This window comes from Daktulosphaira vitifoliae, unplaced genomic scaffold (assembly GCF_025091365.1).
Source record: "Daktulosphaira vitifoliae isolate Bord-2020 unplaced genomic scaffold, ASM2509136v1 Scaffold_4, whole genome shotgun sequence".
NCBI lineage: Eukaryota > Metazoa > Arthropoda > Insecta > Hemiptera > Phylloxeridae > Daktulosphaira > Daktulosphaira vitifoliae.
In genome coordinates, this window is record NW_026099575.1 from 35,362,557 (window position 1) to 35,389,492 (window position 26,936).

At 25.7% G+C, this 26,936-nt stretch overlaps 3 protein-coding genes across 5 annotated transcripts in view; 1 reads left to right on the forward strand and 2 right to left on the reverse strand.

The window, feature by feature from the left end:
• LOC126905481 (uncharacterized) overlaps nt 1-4,131 on the reverse strand; it is a 45,905-nt gene extending 41,774 nt beyond the window's left edge. The window contains exon 1 of the mRNA XM_050685205.1: nt 4,020-4,131. Coding sequence (XP_050541162.1) covers nt 4,020-4,049 — 30 coding nt within the window. The 5' untranslated portion in view covers nt 4,050-4,131. The remainder of the gene's footprint in view (nt 1-4,019) is intronic.
• The window catches only part of LOC126905483 (ATP-binding cassette subfamily G member 4-like), a 25,882-nt gene extending 18,479 nt beyond the window's left edge, over nt 1-7,403 (forward strand). Inside the window, exon 11 of the mRNA XM_050685211.1 lies at nt 7,368-7,403. Coding sequence (XP_050541168.1) covers nt 7,368-7,388 — 21 coding nt within the window. The 3' untranslated portion in view covers nt 7,389-7,403. The remainder of the gene's footprint in view (nt 1-7,367) is intronic.
• LOC126905482 (ATP-binding cassette subfamily G member 4-like) lies at nt 5,679-26,560 on the reverse strand. Of its 3 annotated transcripts, XM_050685206.1 has the most exons (11): nt 26,238-26,560; nt 12,602-12,724; nt 8,710-8,827; nt 8,454-8,643; nt 8,239-8,384; nt 7,890-8,128; nt 7,579-7,814; nt 6,904-7,072; nt 6,735-6,835; nt 6,502-6,657; nt 5,679-6,206 (listed from the first exon to the last, which is right to left on the reverse strand). In XM_050685206.1, exons 2-11 carry the CDS (start codon nt 12,714-12,716, stop codon nt 5,790-5,792), a joined length of 1,887 nt encoding a protein of 628 aa, XP_050541163.1. In that variant the 5' UTR covers nt 12,717-12,724; nt 26,238-26,560; the 3' UTR covers nt 5,679-5,789. The 3 variants fall into 3 exon arrangements, with proteins under 3 accessions (XP_050541163.1, XP_050541164.1, XP_050541165.1); XM_050685207.1 differs by lacking the exon at nt 12,602-12,724; XM_050685208.1 differs by lacking the exons at nt 12,602-12,724; nt 26,238-26,560 and adding an exon at nt 9,501-9,520.
• Between the last annotated feature and the right edge of the window lie 376 nt (nt 26,561-26,936).

Sequence of the window (26,936 nt, forward strand, 5' to 3'; positions counted from 1 at the left end):
ATTTAATATTGTAATTTAAACGGAGAAATTATAAAAATAATAAAGAAGTTATATTTTGCTTTACTTTTACGTGTATAAATATTTAAAGGGCTTGATACAATAATTTTCAATAAAAACTGTTTGTTACTATAAAAAAATGCACTGGACTACAAGGAACTTTCATCAGAAGCAAAAAAATACTTTTCTAAATCAACTTTTCACGTTGTTTTCAAATCTGCAAGTAGACATTTTCTATCATTTCTAATTTTTGATATTATTACTAATTACATATAAAATAATAATTAAAAGAAAAAAAAATTTGTTTTCAAATTATTACTGATTTGATTTTTAATATGTTAAAAATAATCAGTCCAAATTTTCAATTTTAACCTATTTTTTTGGTTCTTTAAAGTTGATGAAAAATTTTTGATAAAGATTTATGAAAGTTTATAGTAAAATAAATTGAATATATTACCATAACTTTTAGCNTAAAAAAATTGAATATATTACCATAACTTTTAACTCAATTACAATTTTAAAATTGACATCTAGGCCAGTCAACAAAGAAAAAATTGCGGAAAAAATTCCCAACCAAATTTTGTTTTTTTAAAAATTGAATTAAAATATGTATAATGACATACTAATAGTCCTCATTGATTGGAATTGAGCTTTTTTTTTACAGCTTCACAAAAATTCAAAAATATGAGCTTTTTTAATTTTCTCAAAAAATATTTAACTTATAAAAAAAAGTTTCGTACAAATGTTGTTTAAAAGACAATTATAAACAAAAAAATTATCTTATATTTTTTCATTAAAACAAATATTTTCGAGTTACATTACATTTAATATAAGTACTAAAATTTATATTCCATTTTTTTCATTTTACGGTTACTTTTTATCATGTTATACTTACATTAGACACAATGTTATAAATGCATATGTGTGTATGTGTGAGTTTATTTATTTATTGTATCATTAAAGTGTAGTGTATATTGAGATACAACCGATAGAGTAGGTAATTGATTTGACGCTATATTATTTAAACCCAACTAAACGCTNAGTTTATTTATTTATTGTATCATATGAGTGTGGTGTATATTAATATACAAGCGATAGAGTAGGTAATTGATTTGACGCTATATTATTTAAATCCAACTAAACGCTAAATTGTTCATTTCCAAACAACAATCATATTATGTCAATTGCCACCGGAATTTCTGGTAATATTTTTCTTTTTCTTTGCCTTAATCCCAACTACTTGGGGTCGGCCACCCTTATNTCCAACTACTAGGGATCGGCCACTCTTATCCTAAGCTTCTACTTGACACGATCTCCCTCATCATCTATGCTCACATCAGCTGTCCTCATGTCGCATTCAATAACATCCCTCAATCTCCTTTTTGGTCTTCCTCTACCTCTTTTTGCTTCAAAATTCATTTCTATAACTGTTCTTACAGCTTTCGATTCTTCTTTCCTCATACCATGACTAAACAATCTAAGTCTATTTTCTGTCATCTTATCCACGATTGACGCAACACCTATACTTCCTCTTATATGCTCGTTCCTTATCCTATCTTCTCTAGTCACTCCACTCATCCAACTAAGCATTCTCATCTCTGCTACACTTATTCTCTGCTCTACTTTCTTATCAACCGCCCAACACTATGAACCATACATCATAGCTGGCCTCACAATTTCATACTAAATTTAAAAACTATAATTAGTATTTATTCATATATTATATTTTAAAATCAAAGAACTACTAATCAGGATATAATTAAAGAAATAAGAGTTCATGTTGCTTTTAAAATATTTCACCAATTTCTCTAAAGGAAACACTATCTACAGATTTGCATCGAAGCGTTTCTTATGATAGTGATTTTAATCACTGTCAGATATCATCTATACTTGTCCCATCTATGCCTCGTCCACACTGTGCCTCGATCCCACTGTGCTACCGTTTTTTTTTTATTAATTTTGATGTCCGTTTTCACCATAAAAACAAAATAAAGTCCAAATTTTTTTTTCCATAACAAAGTATAATACATGAACTTTAATTTAAGATATATATAAAAGTGACAGTATTTCTGGAACACTTTCAAAAGTTAAGTTGAATAAGTTAATTTTGTATGTAAAAGTTGTCATTTTGTATCCTACCTGTGGGCAGGTAAAGGGTCAGATTTGGGCGTTCATCGTTTCCTCCAAAATTGACCGTATCGTTTCCGCCAAATCTGAATAAGGTCGTTTTTTTGTTTCCGCCAAATCTGAATAAGTACGTTTTTTAGTTTCCGCCAAACTGATCTTTTACCTGTCTATCTACTAAAAAATTTGAGAACCATTTAGCTTTATCCATGGTAGACAGCTTCCCGTACAAAAATTTTCGGCATTTATTAGTTATAGAATTCAATATTACGTTCAGGTCTGTATTTGTGATTTTTGCATGGGGTATTAATATTAATGAGCAAAATAAAGTAATTTTGTACAATATTTTTTTCCTATCGCCATCAATTGACTTTTGCCCTCCTTAACCACTCCCTAAATACAGTCACATCGTTTTGGATAATTGCTTATTTTATCACATAAGTTCACTTTAATAAACAAAATATGGCGTTTTATCAAAGATAAATAAATGATAATAGAAACTGTCTTAAGTATGTATATATATATTTTTGTAATAAATAATAAAAATATAGAGTATAAGAAAATATAGTCATCAAAACATTGAAATAAAATTCAAATATTAATTAAAAAATATCTAATATGTGTAATAATATTATAAAAAATAGATCTATGATCTATACATTTTTCTGTAGTTGTTGGAAACTAATTTCACGAATTCAAGTCGGCTAATTTCATTTTTATTAAACTTATCAATTGCCTCTTTTGTTTTATTGAAATGGATTTCAATTTTATTCCGTACACTTATTGAGATTGCATTATTAGAACTATATATTTTAATGTAATTATAAGATTGAACGTTTTCTATTAAATTTTTTAAAAATATATTCATAGAAGGATGTGCCTTATAAAATTGTTCATTAAAATTTGAATGGAACGATTTACAATTATTTGTTGCCGAGGGGTCCATCAATGCCCTTTATTTGCTTTCCTCAGAAATATAATTGTCGATTAAGTAATCAGCATACTCAATAAAAGCTGTTCCCTCAGGTATTGATGTCATGAAGTCATCAACGAAACAATCAGACACGTCTTCTGGATTTAAAAAAGTTAATTCGAAGGTACCTTTTAACCATTTACATGTTTTATATTATTCAAACCTAACTCTTGAAGTTTTTTGTACCAACTCTGGGTTAAGTGAAATCTACAACCAATTATAGTAATTAATGGCCACACAATTAGAGCAGCTTTGTGAATAGAAACTTCGAAATCGGCAGTTATATTTTCAGGATACACTAATCAATTTTTTTCAGTGCATTTATATTTTATAACCTCAAAAGGTTATATTATATTTTATATTTTATAAGTCTCTATAAATTTTATTTTAATAAACAAAAAACAAGTGGTACATAGTAATTGTTTATATATCCGTGAATGGTAAATAATTGTACAAAATGTTTTGGGCAATACTGAAAAGTTCCGTCTACATACATTGATTTGGAATTACAAAGAAATTTGAAGTTTGTATCACAAGAAAAAATAATAATATTTTTCTCATGATCGTTGTGTAATAAAAACTGTTCTCCGCGCGTAGTTAATATTTCTTTATTATCAGTAATTGCATGTAATTCACTTATACATTCTGGATTAATAGGAAAAAATAGTCGTCTAGTGCGATAAATAGTTTGTCGAATACATGACACATCCATTGTCGTAAAATTATTATTACTTAATGTTTGAATTCCCCCTAAAATTATTTTTTGCGGTCATTGGTAAATATCGTCTACGGCTTTACGTTTACAATTTGTTTATTTTTGTCTTATAATTATGGGATCAGAACAAGTATGTTCTATAAGACATATTAAAACTAATTTAAAATAAGGTCAGCTTTAATCAATTTAACTAAAAATTTAAAAAAATACCTGTTTGATCAATAATTTCACCAAGCTCATTCACGTGAATGGTACCTTTGCATTCTTTTACAAAACAACGCCAACGTGTGTTACCCGTTTGTATTGCTTTATATGCAAAACGAAATTAAAATTATTCAATAAATCATTTGTTGGCCCTGCTTACTTCTATATCAGAAGTCTATGTCATTTGAATATATCATTCAAATGACATTTTAGTTAAAAAAGTAAAATAAAAAAGAACGGATGGCAAAATATTTATCGATATACCGATCACTACACTGCTATCTAACTAACAATAATAGAATAGGAAAAAGTTCGATTAAATGAAAAGTAGATAATTATTATCCGGTTATTTTGGCAAATATTTTAACCAGTGGTTCTCAAGCTTCTATTTGTAGACAGGTATAAACTATCGGTTTGACGGAAACGGAAAAACGACCTTATTCAGATTTGGCGGAAACGATAATCTCCCTCAGATTTATAAAAAATTATATCAAATGATAGGTAAAGACATTGTGCATCTATAAAAAAAAATTATATTGATTTGGCATTTTTGAAAAAGTTTTGAACAGTTTTAAGTAAAAATAATTGAAAAAATGTCGAAAATAAGCGATTTTTAAATTTGTAATTTTTTTAGAGATTTCCCCCATTTACGGGAACGAGGAAAATTTTTTCAATTTTTGAGGGTAATGTCTTCGGTTAGATAAGATTTATGATATTTTGACGTATGGTTGAAAGAAATCGGTTCGGTGAGAGCTGAGAAAATGTGGTAAAAGACACAAAAAAAAAAATAATAAAAAAAAAACACATCATAGTAAAATTAATACCTTCTCAGCTTTGCATCGAAGCTAAAATATGTTTAATATTTCTAACAAAAATTAATAATATGAATATTATCTTGAAACTTTAATGTAAATTAATTGTTAACATTTTTTCTAGTCAATGTTGTTACTTCATTATTTAAAAATACACACACGTTGAGATAATGAGATAAACAAAATAATTTAAAGTCGCGATGTATATTTTGTATAAATTTACGTTTCTATTTACGTTTAGTATTTTTGCTAAATATCAGATAAAAATCAAGTCAACAATAACTTTTTTGAAATTATAAAAAATTAATTTTATTGGTATAGTTACATAAGAAAATATTAACAACTATTCATTGACAAAAAAATTAAATAATTATTTTATATTTGAAGTGAAATCCATATTTGACATATAATTGAAATTTTTATTTCTGATGTGCGCACAACTAATATACTTAATATGAAAATAATAACTAATAAACCAACAAGTCTAAAAATATAGACTCGATAGAAAATATAAAAAATTATTGATCTTTATTCTAGAATAAAAATAGATAATCTATAAGATGAAATAAAAATGTTTGGCGTAAAAAATATTTTAAGTTATAATTTTGATGAGATATAAAGTTTAAAAAAAAATTCTTTATATATTTACAAAAATAATATATTTTTCAAATCTATGTATACACAAAAACAATTTCCCTAAAAACCTAAGTATACAAAATAATTCATAATTTTTAATTACAACTTAAATAATAATTTATAATCACATTTAGACACAATTAATACAAAGCTCAATAGTTTTCTTTTTGAAATTTAATTAAATTATAAATAATATTGGTACTTATAAAAAATCTATATAAGTGTATGACACTTAAAAATAATAACGAATAGAGTTTTCAATACCATCTCAATTCTAATAATAATTTATGTTTGTAGTTTATATAAGTTTTGTAACTTGGTGGTAACACTAATAACGAGGAAATAAATATACTTTTATTAGCCTGCCAATGAATCCAAGTCTCAGTAATATTGACGGTCTAGTGCTGAGGCGCCACCTTAGCATTACATAAGATGATATTTTGAACATAAAAAACATGACACATAACATCGACAGCGATGCCCAGTAGTTAACATCGGACATACCTACAGTGTTAAACAACACACTTGGATCTTTAATTTTGCAGACATCTATTTCTGGTGGGCACACTAGTTTTCCTCTATCTTGATAAATAGACATGACAAGCGCCTCAACACCGTACCGTAGATAACTTAATCGCATGGCTAACTTGAATATCGTAGGTATTTGATCGCTCGTGTATCCCAAACCGTATGATGCCAACAATATTAACGGACATGACAAACAAGGACCCATGAAAACACTGTTCTGTAAATTCAAACAAAAATCATTATTTTACAAATTAATTATATTTAATTGGGTTTATATCGTATAATACTCTTAGATTATTATACTAAATGTACTCAATTAACCGAGCAATATTATACAAAATATAATAATAAGAATATTAATTTTATAACAATATAAATTAAAAATAGAAACGTTGTTATTGTTAAGATTTCTTTTATGAACTATAGACGCTCAATAGATTTTTATAATTCAAATTTATATGAAAATAGAAAAAATTCTCAAGTTTATATTTTAATTTGATATTACAACTCACCGTAACACTAAACTGAGATGATATGGCATAACCCATGCTTTCAGATGATAGTGCAACTATTACACACACAATAAAATATTTTAGAATACGTTCTATCTCCAAAGGCTGGTCAGTAAACCAATAAGTTAAAGATATATAGATGGTTGCCAAAGCGATCTTAAAAAAAAAATAATTAATTAATACTTTTATTCAAGTTGTAAATAACAGATTTAATGACTCGCGGTGATATTTACCTGTAAAGGTATTTGGGAGCAAGTGAGAGCACAAAAGTATGCATTCAATCCATACCATCGATTGAAATACTCTCGTTTTAACATCTGAACTTCAGTGGGAACTAAACATTATGAAAAAAAAAAAAACTAGTGTTTTTATTATAATATTATTTAAATACATTGTAATTACATTTCAACAATACTGGCATAAGTGGTATGTAACTGAAGATGATAACAGTTATATAGATGGAGCCATAATTAAATATAGTGTATGCTGCATTGTTTCCAAACTTGTAAAACATCCCACTGACCGTTATACCAAGTAAAAGGTACATTAAAAATTTGACTAGCAAAAATGACTGTAATAAAAAAAAATCTTTAATAAAACATGTTTCAATAGTAGAAAAAAAATTGTTTAATCGTTATATAGCAATATTCTATTGAAATGCCATTCACTCTCCAATGTTAGACTTAATTTTGAAAGGAAGGTGTAGTTTCTAATAATACACTTTAGCTTATTGCACAATAGAGATAAACATGAAGTATTGAAACTTTACAATCACCTTTACTCATAAATTTTGATTTAGAAACTTCTTTAATATTGTACTAGTCATAATTTTTGAAAATCATTATATTTGTGTGTTATGTCTTTAGTTAATAGCCGAGAGAAAATGACAATCAATTATACGACATACATTTAAACTTCCTGTGATAATTACCCAATAAAAGGAAACATTAAATACTACGTGAAAAATAAAAATACACATTACAAATAAGAATTGAACAATTGTTTTTAAAATAAAATTCTACACAGCCGAAATCAAAAATTCATATTATCAAAACATGTTCGCCAATAAAAACTCACATAGTCTCTTTTATTTTGGATCATCATTCGTCTGAGAAGAACACAGAACTGTGTCATGCCAGAAGCTGAAAAATCATACATTTTTTTGGACACAGTATCATACTGAGATGCAGTACGTTTAAAAACTTTTCTATTTTCAATCTTATCTCTGGACCACCTTAAACATTTTCCATTTTCGACTGCTGTTGTCATTTTATCGAGGTGGTCACCATATTCTTTACTGCAAACTTCGATCACTGTAAAATATTTATTTTAATATAAATTCATCACTTAAAGTAAATAAAAATATATGTTTTTTTAATCCCCCTTACTGTAGTCTGCTGGATTATAATGCATAGGACAGTTAAGACCTATGTGGGACAAATATGGTACAATATCTTGACCGGCCCCACTGAAAGCACATTGCCCATCAGCTACTATGTACACATGATTAAACATATTAAATAATTTTGCACTAGGCGTATGAATAGAACATACAATGGTTCGATGACCAGATGCCAACTCTCTGAGCAACGATATGCATTGTGTACTAGACAGGTCATCTAAGCCCCTAAAAAATATTTAAAATTCACTTGTATACTGTAGAATGAATCAACACAAGTAATTAAACTTTAGGTTTGATTAAAGTATAAAAAAAGCTAAAGAATTTAAAGTACTCACGTCGTTGGTTCATCTAAAAATATCACAGGCGGGTTATTGACTAACTCTAAAGCTATAGATAATCTTTTCTTTTCTCCTCCAGATAATTTATCCATGACTGTGTTTTTCGTCTTGGTCAGTCGGAGCATTTCAAGGATTTTTTCTATCTGAAATTTACATATTTATTTTTAAGATGAAAAATTATAAACAATTTTTTTTAATAATTATTATATTACCGCTTCAGCTTTACACTTCTTTGATAATGTATGACCTAATTTTAAGTCAGCAGAAAACTCCATTGACTCCATGACGGTTAAAGATGGTTGCAAAAGATCATCTTGCATGATATAACGACTCATTTTTCTAAATAATCTCATGTCTCTTGGTCTACCATTAACCATAATTGACCCTCTGGTATCACCACATCTAACAACACATATAAGATAAATTATTTAAAATCACTTTTTCAATACCATAACAAATATATCATACTTGTAACCGGCAAGAACATTAAGTAGTGTACTCTTTCCAGCACCAGAGGGACCCATAATAGCTGTCAATTCTCCAGATTTAAAATATCCACTGACGCCTCGAAGAATGATTTTTGATCCTACAATATTACAGAACAAAATAACTCGTTTATAGTTAAAATAAATAACAAAAATTTTATTTATAAAATGTTAATTACATAATTAAACTTATTTTTCAAGCTTACAATTGTGCTATTGAGAAATTTAATAGTATAGACAATTTTTTATTTACAAATAATCAGCTTAAATTAACCTAAGAAAAATAAGTAAAACTTAATAATCAAAGACTGCAATTAAAAAAATGCATGAGCTGGCAATGAAAATAAATAACAACAACATTAATCATAAATAATAATTATTGAAATTTATTTAATTGAAAAAATGTTATTCTCTTACTTGTAAATTTAATTTGAAATCGTGTTTTTAATGTAAAATTTAATCATATTAGCCGTATACTTGTATAATTTATATATAAATTGTATACAATCATGTATGAATGATTAGAACACTTAAGACTACCTAACAATTAGTTATAATAACTATTTTGAGAAGGAAATTGTTTTAGTTATAAATATAAAAAAAATTTATAATTTCAAACAAATAATTGATAGCTCTTATTTACAAAATATAAACTTTTATAGCTGAATTATTATACCGAAACAGTTTTTTCATTTATTCTTCCTGTACATACGTATCAAAAATATCTCTTAGCTTTATATATCAGTTCTATGAATTACAAGAGGAAGATTTTACTTTATGGATATAAAACTCTACAAATGTATTAGATTTGGTTAAGTCATTATTATGATTATTATGATAATGATTTCATATGAGTAAAGCTAAAAAAGCTCTAAATCATCAAATTACTAAAGACACGTTTAAATAAAAACAATACTACTTTAGTAGTTGCCGAAAACAATCTTTGAAAATTTTATTCACAATTTTAAAGTGCATTAACCGTTTTTAAACACTACTTAAGAATTCAGTGAAAGACCATATAAAGACTGAAAATTATTGACAATGAGAAACAATAGATTTGAATAATTTAATGAAAAGCACGCATGACCTTTTACCTTTATTTCCGGTATATAATTATAGTCTTCAATTTTATAATATGAAAAAAGAAGAAGGGAAACATCAAACTATTCCGGTTATGCTTAGAAGGTTAGATAGTTGTATAAATACTTTATATAAAAAAAAAATAAAAGGAAATATAACTTGTTAAGTAAAATTTTACATATAATCTTTAAATATCTGTTTCAAGTGTATTTGCTTTATTTTGTATAAATTTCAACGATTTTAACTATCTAAATATTATATTTCATTAACATAGTTTGAAAAGAAGTCTTTTTTTTTAGTCAGTTGTGCATTAAGTAATTTTTAAAAGATAAAAATATTGAAACTTAAATAACGACATTTTTATAAAAATAAAATTCTATAATTAAATTATCAATTTGATCATTTGAACTAAGCATTTCACATTTATGATTACTAAAGTATGAAATTAGAACGAAATGTTTTGATTGGCTATCAATATTTATGCAATGAAATGTTTATAATCAGCCTATGGGCATCTGATGCAGATCTAGTTAGTTTTAAAAAACAAGATTTTGAAATCCTTACATTTAACACTTACACAGATACATGCTACCGAATAATTACATAAACTCCTGTCAGTAATAAATAAATTAAACGTATGTAAAGTTAAGACTAAAAATTAGTCTTGCCTTTCTTTAATTCAGTAATAATTACTGAATTAAAAAAACAACAACATTTTTTAAAGGCGTGATATAGGGATTAAAACTATTTTTCGATCATTTTAATGAATAATAAAAATAAATGACGTAAATAATAATATTTAAATATTATTTTTTTTTTTTGTTGATATCTGTTAAATGAATTGACAAGTAAATGAAGAATGACAGACATAATTAATTAATGTTTAAATTGCATACGATTTAATAAAATACGATTGTAATGTTGTTGGATGACGTCAGTACATTCAAAAAGCTATTTAAGATTTAAAATAAAAATACATAAATGCATGTGTCAATAAGATTAAAAGTTACTTATAACAAATAACACTTAATAATGGGAAAAATGAAAATTTTGAAACATTGACATCCATAATTATTTATTTATATACCTTTAGAGAAGTAATTTCGTAAAAATATTCATAAAATTTTATTTATAAATGGTCTTTAGTATTTTTCTATTTTTAATTGTATTTTTATTAAAAAATTCTGTATGAAAATAGTTCAAAATTTTTTTAGGAAGCCTACTAACTTAATATACTCTAGGGATGACTAATAATAAATACAATGCTTTTATTCATCAGTTATATTCTATATAACTCTTAATTTATAAAATTAAAATTCGTGTTTATTCTAATGATGTACCATACTTCATAGTTAACTAATACTCTCAAGAAATGATTACATTTCATATTTTGAGATGCCACACTAAATCTATTATTGACTGAATGCTAACCACATGTTTGCTAACCGGTTTGTAAAATCAAAACACCATATTAATTGGCTAACATCTTTTTGCAATACAAGCATTTAGATTAAGGTGGTTAGATATTTTTTGCACAGCTTATATGACTGTCGTGTAGCTAGATTCAACGAACAAACAAGTTTTACATGTTCAGAAAAGAATTTGAGGAATACTATTCCTTTAAGGTCTAGATCAAGGTTATTATAAATTCCTTCTTGAACGTCGTTAAGATAAAAAATTCGCATTTAACAATTTCTGATGTTACCAACCAAACAAGATAAAGTATAAGAAATACAAAGCATAATTCCTACAGTAATTTTGTTATACTATAAACAAACACGGTACGGTAATCACTGAAGACGATTAAAACCATTTTTGTAGTAATAAGTAAAAGTGTACAGTTATTAGCACCTTTAGATATCTAGGTTTTAATCAGTATATATTTGTTTTGTTACATAAGTTGATTTTTTCCCAATAGATTTTATATATAAATAAAAAGTATTATATAAATTCAAATTATGTCATCAGAATTAGCAAAAAATTTCAATACTTTTTTTTTAAAAAATATAGTTATTAGCACTTGAATTTTTCTTTAGGAACTAATGTTATCCAGATCAGATTACTTATTGGCCCTCTTTCATTGAGACCCTTTTTAAATTTATTTATATCTTTCACAATTGAATGAAAATTAAAATGTTTGTAAAAATATAAAGCGGTTAGTCTATCTAATTATTAAACTAATATCAAAACCCATATACACTATTTAAACTGCTCAAAAATTCGGGTTACTTTAAAAAGCAATATTTATAATATTTAAATTAAAAATTGACTTAGGATAATTCACCAATTTCAACAAACAACTCAAACAGTGTAACTATTACACATTATTTTTGGGTAGTTTACGATTCTTAATTTATTCTGCTAAATATTTACTAAATTTGAACATATTATTATTATTACAAATGTAAAGTAAACAATCCAAAGTGGATTTTAAAAACAATTTAAATATTTACATATTTATATTTATATAGTACTAAATATATGTAATATATATATACCACAAGTTAAACGTAAATTATGGAGCACAAATTTCAAGCGAATTTCATTTTTTTTTTTTTTTATTGGGAATTAGTTATTATTCAAAAATGTAGGTAAACTTGAGCATCTCAAAAATGTTTTGACAACTAAACAGATATTATTAAAAATACAATTAGGTACTAAATATTATATTAAATTTTAACGATAATTAGAAGCCTAGAAGTGTCAATTTTTATATTTAAAATTAATCTTTCTTAATGTAAAATTAATTTTACATGATAAAATCAAATTAAGAATGAAAATTTAAACACTCTTACCATTTCGACCTACTGGCACACTGTATGTTAAATCTGTAAATTCAATGTCCACTGGTGGTCGTTTTAATAAATGATAGGAGCTGTCATTATCTGAATCACTACTGTTTTGGCTCATCTTTGTTGCTGTGAAACATTTAATAAATTTCATTAGTCTAGATATTAAATTACATTTTATAATCTGTAGTTTTAATACTAAATTAATTAAATTTATAAATTAAAAAATATTCTTAACCAACTCTATAATAAATAAGCAATAGTCATATTTTATTAAATCATATACAATTTAAACATTAATTAATTATGTCTGTCATTCTTCACTTACTTGTCAATTCATTTAACAGATATCAATAAAAAAAAAATAATAATAATGTTTAAATATTATTATTTGCGTCATTTATTTTTATTATTCATTAAAATGATTGAAAAAAAAGTTTTTAATCGTGTTGCTCAATATAATCAACAAGATCATAAAATGCTGTAAACCTATCCACTAATGCGGCTTTATTACGTTTCACAATTTTTAGAGTAGGTCTTAGGTTAGCTAAAACAAGTAACTGAAATAATTGTAAAATTCATATGCATTTTTCTTCACAATAGAATATATAGTATCTGTATGAACAATAGATAAACGGTTAGTCACTTTACCGCAACATGTAAAATATATTCGCTAAATCATTAACAGTATTCCATTATTATTTATAAATACATAGAAAAGTGTACCACATTTTTTGCGTAAAAAAACATAATTGTTTGAATAAAAAAATTAGTGTAATGGGTTAAAATAAGATAAAAATGTTTTAATTTAATTTAATAGTTTTTTTATCTGCTTTAAACGTGATATTATTAAGTTAAAAACAATTTTTTTTTTATTTTCTGTTAGGAAATCGAATATATGAATCCTGAGGTGTATTTGGAATTTTTAACGAAAAATAAATTTAGTTAAAATAATTTCTATATTTTTTATTTGTTATCACATTTTTTAGAAACTATTATGAGTTACTAGAATGAGCTGAATTTTATAAAAGAGATTTAGGGCAAAAAAACCATTGTCAAAATTGCATTATTCGAATAGTTTCAAAGTTTTTAAATAAAATTTTTTTTTGAGATTCAACTTACTCCAGATAACTATTTTTTTATGTAAATTTTATTTAAAATTTAAGTGCAGAAATATTTTTAACAAGGCCAACTACGGAATCCAATTTTTTTCTGTTCATTTTTTGAAAATGTTCCGGGAGATCTGATAAATCGAAAAATATACTAAATTAAAGCTCTTTAAAATTACTTGATGATTAAAAACTGAAAAATGTCCCAACTATTTGTATTCTAAGAGTATTGATTACTATAATCATAAATGTCTGTTAAGATTTTAACATTTTTTTTTCATGTCTAATACTTTTATGAAGAAATATAAAACTATCAGATATTCCTCTATTCACTATACTTGAGACCGATTGTATTACGTTTTTGTTTACTTTTAAATATCAAAGTAAACATTTTCTTTTCATTATTACAACTTTTACTACGATATAAATACATTTTTATAATCTTAAAATGTCTTAAATTATTCATGAATAAAGCTACTATGTTCAATGATCAATTCCAATGTTATTAACACAAGAGAATATTAAACTTAGGATCATATTTTAGTTAAATATACGACATAATTACAATTATATGTAATTTAAAAAAATTATTTTAAATGATTTAAACAAAACCATATTTAATAAATTTAGATATTTACCGCATGTTTTAATTATAGAGTTTAAAACAAAATGTTTGAAACATTTCAATCCTGGTTATAATTTCAACATAATTTGTTTATGATTTTAACCATTACTTAATTAATAACCATTACTAAATAATTTATTTAATGTTTTTCCCATAATCGTTACAACAAATACAATAATAGTATTTAAAAGGAAACGACAAATTGATAAAAATAAATGTTTTCGTATAAATAAATAAAATATTAATATTTTTATAATGTAATATTATCTTTTTAATTGATATATTTGTATGTTCACATTAATATCAACAATTATTTTAGGGCATTAAGAAATTATACTTGTATAATTAATTAATAGTTTTTATAGTTATGATACCAAATATCCCTCTTTCCAGCAACGAACTAAACCATACGTCCTGAAGTATCCATAATTAAGAAATCTTCACTTCGTAGGAGGCCACTATAGCTTTTAATGGGGTACAAAAGCTTTAATATATATATATATATATATCCTGAATTGAATGTATAAACTGTTTTGTTTGACGACTAAAAATAATTTACTATAATAAAACCCACATACATTTTACACATCTCCTTTTAAGTACATCTATTACTGTTAATCGTCAAGCATTAAAAAATAATGAAGTATTAATCCATAGATCATAAAAAAAATGATAGTAAATATAATTAAATAATATCCTGAACAATGTATTGCTCTAAGTTGTAGTAAAAGTTCTTTAAGTCTGCGATTTTTTTAAACGAACGCGTTTAAGAATTATTCTATATATTCTAATAATTTCTATAACTTTAATTAAGTATTAACGAAATAACTAAATTGTTAATTTATTAAACTACACATATTATAATTAAATATCACTTCAAAGATACATTTTTCTGTCATCAATATTAAAACATACTAGAAAATGTACGCAGAGTTTGAAGATAAACTAGCAATAAAAGTTAAAAGTGAATTTTAACATGATGTAGAAATATTTTTTAAGTCATCAAAGTCTTTTATTTTTGACTTAACCAGAAAAAATAAAAAATATTTTCAGTTATTGTATTTTTTCAACCTATCTCATCTACTTTTTATTACTCCATAAAATTATTTAAGAAATAAAATAGCTTTTTCAAGGATTTTAATAACGTTATTATACAAAAGAAATTCTTAAACGATGAATAATAATATTCTAATTGCGTTTAATTTTCATTTAAAAACATTACGCAAAAAAAATGAAGTGATTTATGTATTGATACTTGTACTGCTTTTGATGCGACGTTAATCAGTAATTGAAGATATTGGTAACGCATCATCTATGCTAAACCCCTTGTTAAGTCAACCGAATCAAAATTCATGAAGCCATAGAAGTTGCCATTTTTTTTAAACAAAGAAAAGTGTTTAGAACCAACTAAACATATAATACAATTATAAATACAACATAGATATAATAAATTCTACTAATTATAGTGGTACATTCTGACAGTAATTAATGGTAGTTATATAAAGTAAAATTCTGAAAGAAGTTTTTTAGTTTAACTCGATAAATATGTTAAACTAAATAATGCGATATTAAACATGCAAAAATAAAAAATTTACTATTTGTATTTCCAACCTATGGAAAACGCATAGAAAAATAAAACATTTAGCGATCAAATGTTTTGACTTGGTGTTGTCTTCATCATTTCTCGTCGCCGATTTAATTTATGAGAACCAAACAATTGCCTTGCGGTTATACAAAGTCTTACACAACTTAAAACTCGTACAAGATGTAAAAGTATGAAATAATATAATAAATACCTTCAAGTTATAAGTAGGCATATTAATAATAACATTAGTATTTCAGAAATAACCTACGAATAAGCTTTATAACATAACTTTTAGTCAATAACTATAATTACTATGCGTAGACTTACGAAGAATTTTCCAAAAAACTTTCTTTTTTTTTTACTAATTATAGCAGTTTATTAGGTGTACTACAATATTTCATGTATGCGCATTACTCTATATTTGAGTATATATGTACAGATTTACATACATACCCTACTCCGATGATTATTATTATTATTATTCGAACCAAGTTCATTTAGTATATTTACTATTTAAATACTTGTCTGGACTGACGGCAAAAATGAATATACTTACAACTTTTTTCGATATGTTCGCATTAGCACAAGGACAGTTTACTGTATTACGGATACTTTTAAATGAAATGTTAATTATTCTGATTTGTACCGTTATCTCGCAAGCGTTTTGCGTAAAACTCTATAATATACACATGCGATTCGTACAGTTTGCGATGCATTGGAATTAGGATAATAATCATATAATTTGAATGTATGGAGAGACGCACGGCACGTATTACTTTCACTATCGCCGAAGCTGCTTTACTCAGCACTACGGCCGCGTATAATATAGTCCACGTTACCCAATCATCTCTTAACGATAGGTTGCAGCGGTAACCTTTCTGATGAATTTGCCATAAAACCAACTCTCCCACAATTTGTTTTCTTTACTCTCTTACCATATCGTCGTCCAAGTACACTAATATAATACATAAATTAACCATTCCGTAATCAGGGGGCACCAAAACATGTGCTTTAATCCTAATATATTTTTTTTTTGTATCATTGTTACAAAAAGATTAAACCAAGTGACTCAATTAAATTTCAGTCAGTAGTATTTTTTCCTCCGAAATTTATGATTCACATATCTTTATATTCATTATACATTTATATTTTGTTTTGATAATTTTAAAATAGTTGGAAATCAATTGATAAATAACACTTGTTGTGTGGACATGATAAAAATATCAACGCTAACTTTGCGTTCAAGTGAACCTAAATGCTTGAAACTAAATGTCATTGTGATAACTCTGATTTTCTAGTTCAACCGGCTTGGTGATTAGTCAAATCGAATTTCATAATAACTGACAATGTTTAGTGATGAATTATGCTATATTTTTTTATACAAAACAAGAATATGAATAAGTTGCGTTATCGGCTATTCGCTCTCATATCACAATGTGTCTGCCAAATCGTGGATGTGTAAAAAATGGGTCAGGTGAATAATTTTAGACGTTTTTATCCTCAAACAACGACGTCTACAATGAGAACATTAAATTTAGAGAGGCATAATGTCAAGCGATATGTGTTCGTTATCTCTGGACGTGTTTATGATAATTGTAATGCACGTTCAACAAAACGCGCGCACATTGAAAATCCATAAAAAAACAACTGTCTATAGATAAGGTACAAATTTTGTTTTGTACTCATTATTTTATATAGGTCAGAGAACAAAGGCACTTGCTATTTGAACTCATAAGGAAAGTGATTTTTGAACCGAATAACTCTTATAATATAATAATACTATGAACGGTATTCCAGTAGTGTATTCAACTAGTCAGTCATTACAGCGGCCTCCTTTGGATCAACTCCAAAATTCGATAGTTTTTACTGGGTGAATATAATGAAAAAGTATTACACGCAACAGTATACAACAGTATTGTACTGTAATACAATATTAATAATAATGTAAGATACGTTTAAACAGGAGAATAGTTTTTTTTTTTTTCAAAAAAGCAAAGCCCATGCAAATCACCTTGATGAAGCATAACCGCTGAATTGCTATTTTAATCATTAATTGATATTGATATACATCAGGTCATTGACCTGAAGTTAATAATAAAACTATGATATTACTTTCGATGAACAAATACACTAGTTGTTAACATTTTTAACGCCCAAGTATTATTATGACGAAAAGAAATTACAAAATGTAAATCTGTAACTTGTATTAATAATCAATTAATTGACTTAATGTTGTTAGCTATTTCAAGTTTAATTCATCTGTACGGTTTTCAATATATGAAGAGAACTATTATATTTAATATGACTTGAAATTAAAATACTACTGCAACAATATTACGACTGTAAAATTATCTACGATTGTAATTTTGGACTGATGTATGTTATATACTATGGCCTTAAAATTTAGACATTTCTAAAAATACCAAGAAACATAAAACAAAACGATATTAAAAGTGGCAAGGACAATTTCTGAAACGAATTGTGTGATGATTTTATTAAAATTCTACTTTTTAAACAATAAAATGGTTATTACACTTAATGTTATCTAAACCAACAATCTATAATAATTTAGATTACAAAGAAAATACAAAAAAAATTTTTAAACAATTTTTTATTATAAACCAATTTAAAATAATTGCGTCTAACATATATTTTACTTTAACTATTTTTCAATAATCTATAGAAACTTAGCTACCGACGAATAAAAAAAGGAACACTTCATGATTTAATACGAAAAAATATTGTATAATCATAATATAATAAAATTAATTTATAATATTAATATTATATTATATTAATTAAGTAGTGAAAATAGTGTATCCTATGTACATAATAACTTTCGTTTTGCCAGTGAAAAAAATGTTTACCATTAATTCATTTAGATGACTAGTGTAAGGAAAATTTTATATTTAAAGAAAAAAAAAAAGGCACTTTTCTACATCGTTGATAATGAACTTACTAATGATTCTAATCAACTAAATCAGTTTTTCATTGATCTAATTAGAATATAACAATACATACTCAGTGATCTTATTTTCTATGATTTATATAGGTAATCGTTCAAATATATAACCTATAATAATAATGTTGAGGTAGGTAGATTCTAACTACTCAGCTAAATCACTGTTTTATAAATTCAATTTTTTAAAAATATAGAAAAAAATTTTCATAACTCAAGATTCACAAAATGTCGTCTTAATAATTATTTATTAAATAACATTTAATACTTAATTGTCATAAATTATTTTTAATAGTGTTGTCCCTAAAGTTTCAGTGCTAATAGCGTTTCAAAATAAGTATTAAGTACCTAATACAAACAATTTATAATTTAATTGCCCACTAAAATGTGAAAAAGGACATAAATTATCGTCTTTAAATATGCTTAAATGGAATATCATTCAATTATCTAGACTCAAGGATATTATTCACAATAGTTGTATGAACATGACAAATCATAACCCATCAAAACTTTATGAGTTATAAATACATCAAATGATTATCAAATTTTTAATAAGTCTTCAATCACCACGATTGTACATATTTGGTGTGTTTGTTTTAGTGACAAAAAACTCATTCAACTTATTCTCACGATCATTCTAAACATAGTCAAATATAACAAAAAAAAAGTTAACGCTAAAAAATATCATAATAATTTAAAATTTTTATGATAGTTTAATACATATGGCAGTATAAATAGTTGTATAAAAATGTACAATAAATAAACTTGTGAAATAACAAAAAACTATTAAAATTTAATTGCAACTGTTTTTCTATTGTACGAGCCAAGAAATAAGTATTTAAAAATACTTAACCAGAGATCACATTTGATATTGTATAATAATTTAAGTTGTGTAATAAAAAAATTAAAAAATAAAATGTATATAATAGAAACATTTTTGTGTTTATCTTATCAAACTTATTATTTGTACCATTTGTCAGTAATAGGCCAATGTCCGAATTTATCAAGTTTAAGAATAATATTTACAAACTAGGTTATTTATGATTAATAAATTAAGTTACATGAGACCTGAGAACGTCATTAGCAATATTAAATTATTAACTTATATAATTATCTAAATTTCAATTTTTAATAAATCCTTTATAAAAATATAATAAATAAAATTTTAAGATAACTTTTTAGCTATCTTGAGAAAATAAAACATTAAGAAATTAATAATGAATAAATTGCCATGGTATGATTATTCATACCAAACGATTAAAAACTTAAGGTTAACCAGTAAAAGTAATAAACTCAACGAAAGTAATAACTTAATATTTAATAAAGTGTTCATTATACTTCACTGAGATAAATCTAAAATAAAATGAATGATTTCAATATAAATAAATACCCGTTAACATTGAGAGGAAATCAGAATAGGAAGTAGTATAAAAAAATTTAAGTAAACAGTAAAAATTTACGAACATTAAGTAATACGAGGGTTAATGATAAATGTAACAAAAAATAAAAGCATAAAAGTGAATTCGTTTGAAGGTGAACTAGTTTTGTATACACAGAACTTTATGTATCTATTTGTTTTTAACCATTTTTATCGAAGGATTTTTGTACTTTATTGAAAAAAAAAACCGGAACGCTGAATGCAAAACAACTAAATAATTAACTGGATAAAACTATACTCGTATAATAAATAAAACGTTTCCTATTTACTTTAACCGTTAAAATGAAAACATATAATTTATACTAGAAGTGTTTTCATTAATCAATTAAAAAATGAAACTATAAAATAAATTCAAATGCTAAATAATAAAGATATCAAATACTTGATACGTGGTACAATGATTGTTATTGTTAACCACTGGGTACACTTTGAGAAACCTAAGTCAACAGTGTATCTTCTCACTTGGTTCAATTGGTATTCTTATACATCTAGGTCTAGAAATAATCTGTGTCGAGATCATCAAAATCAGATAATGCCATTTGTGTTAAGTCATTATTGTAATTCTTACGCAAATAGTATTTAAAAAGGCTAACATAATATTCGTCGGTGGCTTCTGATCAAGTACATGTCTCATGACCTCCTTAGCTGCCCGTACGGCGATGTAAGTGATCTTCGAGTCCACGGGTCGTTAACCGTGATGCGAACAGGGTCATTAAAAAACTTAAATACACTCATATGTATCTGATAAATATGTTTACGAATGATCGTGTGCGCGCAAGACAATTGCAACTCACTATGTTATTGCTACAGTAGCGTATGCTTAGCAATTAACTCTTTTGTCGATTCTGATTATGAAGAAGAGATAGATTAGTCGAAGCCGGACAAGGACTTACCGAGCTATTGTTTTCCGGGTGATATGAAAAAAAAATTAATATTAGTATTTAAAATACACTATCACGACTACTGATGAAAACAATAGGTGAAAATAGTCTGGTAACACGGTAAATACACCGATCCTTGACATGCATAGTAATACTAAGTCAGTAAAAAAAAAAGTTTTTAAGCAACTGTGGCTTTGGAAAACTTATGGGGTGTCCTTTCGTTTTATTATAATTGTTTTTCAGTTACCACACTGTTTGCAAGGTCTTCTATCAATTTTTCAACACATTATTTACTACTTGTAAATTCATTTTTTCAGTTTACATTATTTTTAATATAATAATACATTTGAAAACACAACAATTCGTCAATAGAATTAAACAGTTATATTACATTTTTTTTTAAATAATTCACATCGCCTTATAAGAAATTATGATTGTATTTTTTTTTTTTTTTAATGCCAAATTAAATAAAAATGGTAAACTCTCTGCTTGAAAGTAATAATTAGATCTAAGATAGAAAAGACACCGGAAATCTACTACGGAAACAAATAACTTCAAGAAAAAAACACCGTTAATATATTACCTTTCAATACAATAGGTAATATGAATTAATAATTACCACGATTCATTTGTGTAAGATTACAGAATTAATTAAATATTGATTTATTTTAAAGGTTACTTTTCTTTATGTCATAGAAATTAAATGACTAAATCTTTTTTTAGGAGAAAAATAAATTTTAAATAAAAATAATGTAAATTTTGAAATTGAACTCTTAAGAACTTATTTAGGTTTTTCTTTATTTATTCTTAATAAATACATTTGTAATTTTTGTAATAATAATAGTTTTTATTATGGAGATAGTAGAATAGTCAACTTCTGAAACGTAATACTTTTTTAAGTAGTAATGTTTGTATAATTTACCTAGACAATGGAAATATATGTAATGTAATGATGTTTACCATGTCACCTTAAACAACTATTTAATTTAGTTTCTAATAAACTTCTAGATTGTAATGTTGAAATGCATTCGACTTGAAATTGAGAAAGTTTTATTTAAAATTTTTATTTTATTAAACAAAATAATTTTTAAAATTTTTTATGCTTATTTGAATAAATATTAAACCAATTATTTTCTACGCTGGACAAATACTTAAAAAATAAAATTAAACTATTCTAACGTTTTTTCATTATTCCTAAAGATCAAGTTATGAAAACGTTTAATTTGAGATTTCTTTTGAAGTTAGACTATAAGTTGGTAAAGTAAATTTTTTATCGTACTTTAATATTCGTGTTATAAATATAAATATAATATTTCTATATCAATTATATTAAGTATTCAACAAAAAAAACGTATATTTAATAAAACAAATATAATAATTTCCACATTTATATTTGGTAAAACATTTCAAATACTTTTATTTATAAAAGTTAATGAAGCGCTTTAAAAAACTTAGTATAAAATAATTAACTTTTTTTTATAATTTTAAAATTGTAATTTGTAAATGTATGTATTAAGTAACTTATTTTTTATCGAGTGGCGTCTACGTATAATATATAATAATTTAAGATTATTATCAAGGCGATTTATACTAACGGTTCAAATACTACTGTAGTATTATAATTATACATCTTATACGATGTCTTACTCATTTATAAAACATTATTTCAGAAACAAATTAAATTTTCTTAAACTTAATACTTCCAATTGCTTCATTTCATTGAGTAAGCTGGTAATTCACAATTAAATATATTAACGATATTCCAAGAAAAATAATGTAAAAATTATGTTCATTCGCTCATTAATTCAACGATAAGGACATACATAGAAGTGACTGTTAAAAATCCTAATAAAAAACATGTAGATACAAAATTGATCATTAGTTAGTTATTAATTATATATTTATTAATTTCATAAAAACTAGATACTCTGATGAACGCAATGGTTGTCAATATAATAGGATTTATAAAGAATGTGCCAACCCATGCGTCATATAACATTGAAATAAAAATTAATGCTTTAAGCAGGAAAGTGTATCCGAAGATCACGAGTGTTTATTTATTTATTGGCTTATTTTTGTAAAAATAAATGACACATCAACACAATTCTGAACGCATTTCTACGAGAACCCCAATTTGACTTAAGAAAATAGATTATAAGAAATTATGAACACATTATCTATGTGGTAAAATATTGTTAGCCAATATAAAATTAAACAACTATAATATTATAACGCCTTTTTCATAAACATCAACTCTACTAAGTGATAATGCTGACTCTACTTGTCTTTCCAATTAAATCTTATACGTAATCTGCACAAGCGTAATTAACATATTTTTAATACACAATGATTGATAGGAAAAACTAGTTTTTCTAAACGTAGTATTATTTTTGTAACCTTATGAAATATCAGAAAGATTATTAATCCCGTAGACTAATATTTAGAGTCCGAGTTATACTTTAATAATTTTTTTGAAGGATATGAGGTAAACGAACCCAAACGATTTGTAATTCATTTAAAAATACCAACATTAATTACACGAATAATAAGAATTATTCCTGAGTATATGTATATATATTTTAACATAGACGTTAAGAGATTAAAGAACGGTTTTTTGTCATATTAAAATTAAAATTTAAAGAAAAAAGTATACGAAAAAGTAAATAAAAATTTGTTCAGACAGCTTTTATTACTTGATTTTATAGTCTTCCCCTCGTGTTCGATAGTTAAAATTTAAAAATATGTATTAATTTTAAGTCTTTATGGATGTTTTTTAAACAAATATTTATAATGTGACAATAATTGCCCAATATTTGTATACGAAAAAATATTGGCATTGAAAGTAATTTTAATTCAAATAGTTGTTTAAAGCTTGAACTTTAATCTAATTAAATAACTACAACTAACAGTGTAGATTATGTGTAGTTTATACTTTATTGTTTACAAAAATACTTATATGATTTATAATAAATATTAAAATCTAAATTCCATGTTTGCATAAAGCTTTTAACTTTATGATTAATCGTCATAACATTTTAAGAAAACATAATAGAAAATAGATTATGTTATCATATTCAATTTGTCAGAAAAATATTTAACAAGTCAACAAATAGTATTATTTGTTTTATCGTGAACAGGAATAACACAGGTCCATCAAATTCATATTTTTCTTTGTTGCAAATTCTTATGATTCAATGTTCAATATTACAATTGTTTTTTATGCAATAAAAGTCAACAATTCAATGATCATGTTATTTTTTAAGAGTCTAAATTAATACACTCAATATGATTATGTTTGAATTTATCCCAAAAAGCGTGTTTATCTAAAATGATAATTACTGCGATTATCATATCACTTTACCAATAATAACAAAAGTTACTTACATTTTTATTAGCGACCAAGGAAAACGAGATACTGAACTAGCTACTACAAATATGATCGTATTTTTTAAATATCCTGTATGTACTGACTTGCTGACACGACATTACTAGATTAATATCAAAAATTTACTCGATAAAAGTTGAACTTGAAAATAGTAAAAAACCAATAGACTTTCTGATAGTCTACCCAAAGAAAAGTATTTAATAAGAATAGTAAAATAAAATTAACTTAATGTAGTTTGCCGATTCTACTTTATTTTATCATAGCGGTGAACTTGAAAAATTGCATTCAAGTAACAATGATTTTGATTGATACACGCGGTCATCCATCACGAAAACAAAATGGTGGGCACACTATTAGCTTATTTATTTATAAAACCAACTGTGTTGTGACGGCGAAATATCCAAATTTAACTCAATTGACATACACATAAGTATTTACTGGATTACACGCAGAAAAAAAATTGATGAACATCAGTTTTAAAAAATCAACCAGACAGTATAGTAGTCATTTTATATTGAAAATTCAAATAAATATATTCAATTATTCTAACGTGTATTTAAAATTTATATTTCAAAATGGAAAATTGCCAAAAGCCCTAATTTTTTGAGTGCACCTCGAAGCGAATAATAAAACTTATACCTCAAATATTGCTACAGTGAACTTTTTTTATTAAAAAATAGGTCTTTCTGTTGTCACAAACCCATTTTTCATTGTTGCCCTTGGAAGCATTGTAAAATATGTTAGTAAAATTTTAGAATTGCCAAGGGAAAATTGTTTACCATTGAAATATCATTTTTATAGAGATCATCAATAATGATAAATAATGATTTATGTTTAATAGTAAAATTTTCATTAAAATTTTGACTTTCAACTTAATGTTCCCATTAAACATATCTACATAAATTTTTAATAATAAAAACTCTCTTCTTTATTTATCCATTTTATATTGCACAATTTTGCTATAAATTTTATTTCTCCCGTATTAAGAACCAGTATAAATGTATTATGCAATACACTGTATTTTCCCCAAAATATTTTTTACGAAATACAGAATTTCAGTATAATTAGTACTTGCGTGTTTTTTGCAATTTCATAAATTGTCATTTTTAATATATAGCTTATGAAAAAAACAAAAAGAGTATATTGATGGTTTTTATTAAACGTACTCGCATTTATCGAAGGAAGCTTTACATTGAACTGAATTAATTAATTAATAATACATATCAATAGTGTCTATGTATATAGCTATATAATAAATACATGTAAGTTGGGTCAATAGACTCATCACTCTTGTTTTACATTTTAAATCATTATTCGTAATTTATAATTTCTTATTTTACATTAGTACAATAACTGATGATACAACATGACACTAGTTATTGGACCAAGAGGGTCTAGGGTTAAAGGTGCAAACCATTTCCTTCTTTGTAAGAGGGCCAATTACAATTTAAATCAAATTTCAAAAATTGTTTTTTTTAACTTATTTTCAATATCATTAAACATTTATTGTTTTCTGAGCGATTGGCTTTACTTATACAGGTTACAATAGGCTTATTTTAAGATACGATCCTTTAATTTTACAAATACGATTTGAATTTACACGGTTAAATAGCTTAGTTAAATTCAAACAAAAATTACTTAAATACTATTACTACAATACCTCGATGGAACTGTGCAATATCAACTTATTGTCGCTACAGATGAGTCATTTATTCAAAATGTTTTTTAATCGTTTTCAATGAACTTAAATTTGAGAGGTAATGGTTTATTCGAGAAATGTTATTCAGTTCTAAAAGTATAACGAACAATACGAACCGCTGTCACCTCCGACTGTGGAAAACCGAAACGATAAATAATTTTGAATTATTGTCGAGCTAATCTAATGAGAACTGTCGCGTAAACAACACACTCCTACACTGCAAACGAGAGACGCGAGCAGAGAGCGTTTCGACTGGTCACTCGATTCAGACTGTGCCCTGAGACACGCGTTGTTTGAGTTGATCGCCGCCGCCGCCGCCGTTCTAGTGGCTGTCTGTGCCTTTACAGTCACCATAGTAACCGGTGCACGCGTCCGACAACCGTGTAGAGCAACCGTTTTGTGGTTTTCAAATACCACCACCACCACCACATGATCGTTATTATTTGTATTATTTAATCACAAATAATTGATGTTTCACTAGTAAATTATGAGTTTTCGAAACGTATTTTCGTTAGATTGTGTCGTGAGTAAATTTCGTTAAAAACTGCATCTCAGTACTAAACTAAATGATCTCTTTCGGGTTACTTGCATTTGTCCGGTTTACATGATTGGGGAGCGACTCGGGTAACTAGCTGGACTCTCATCCAGTAAGATCAATTT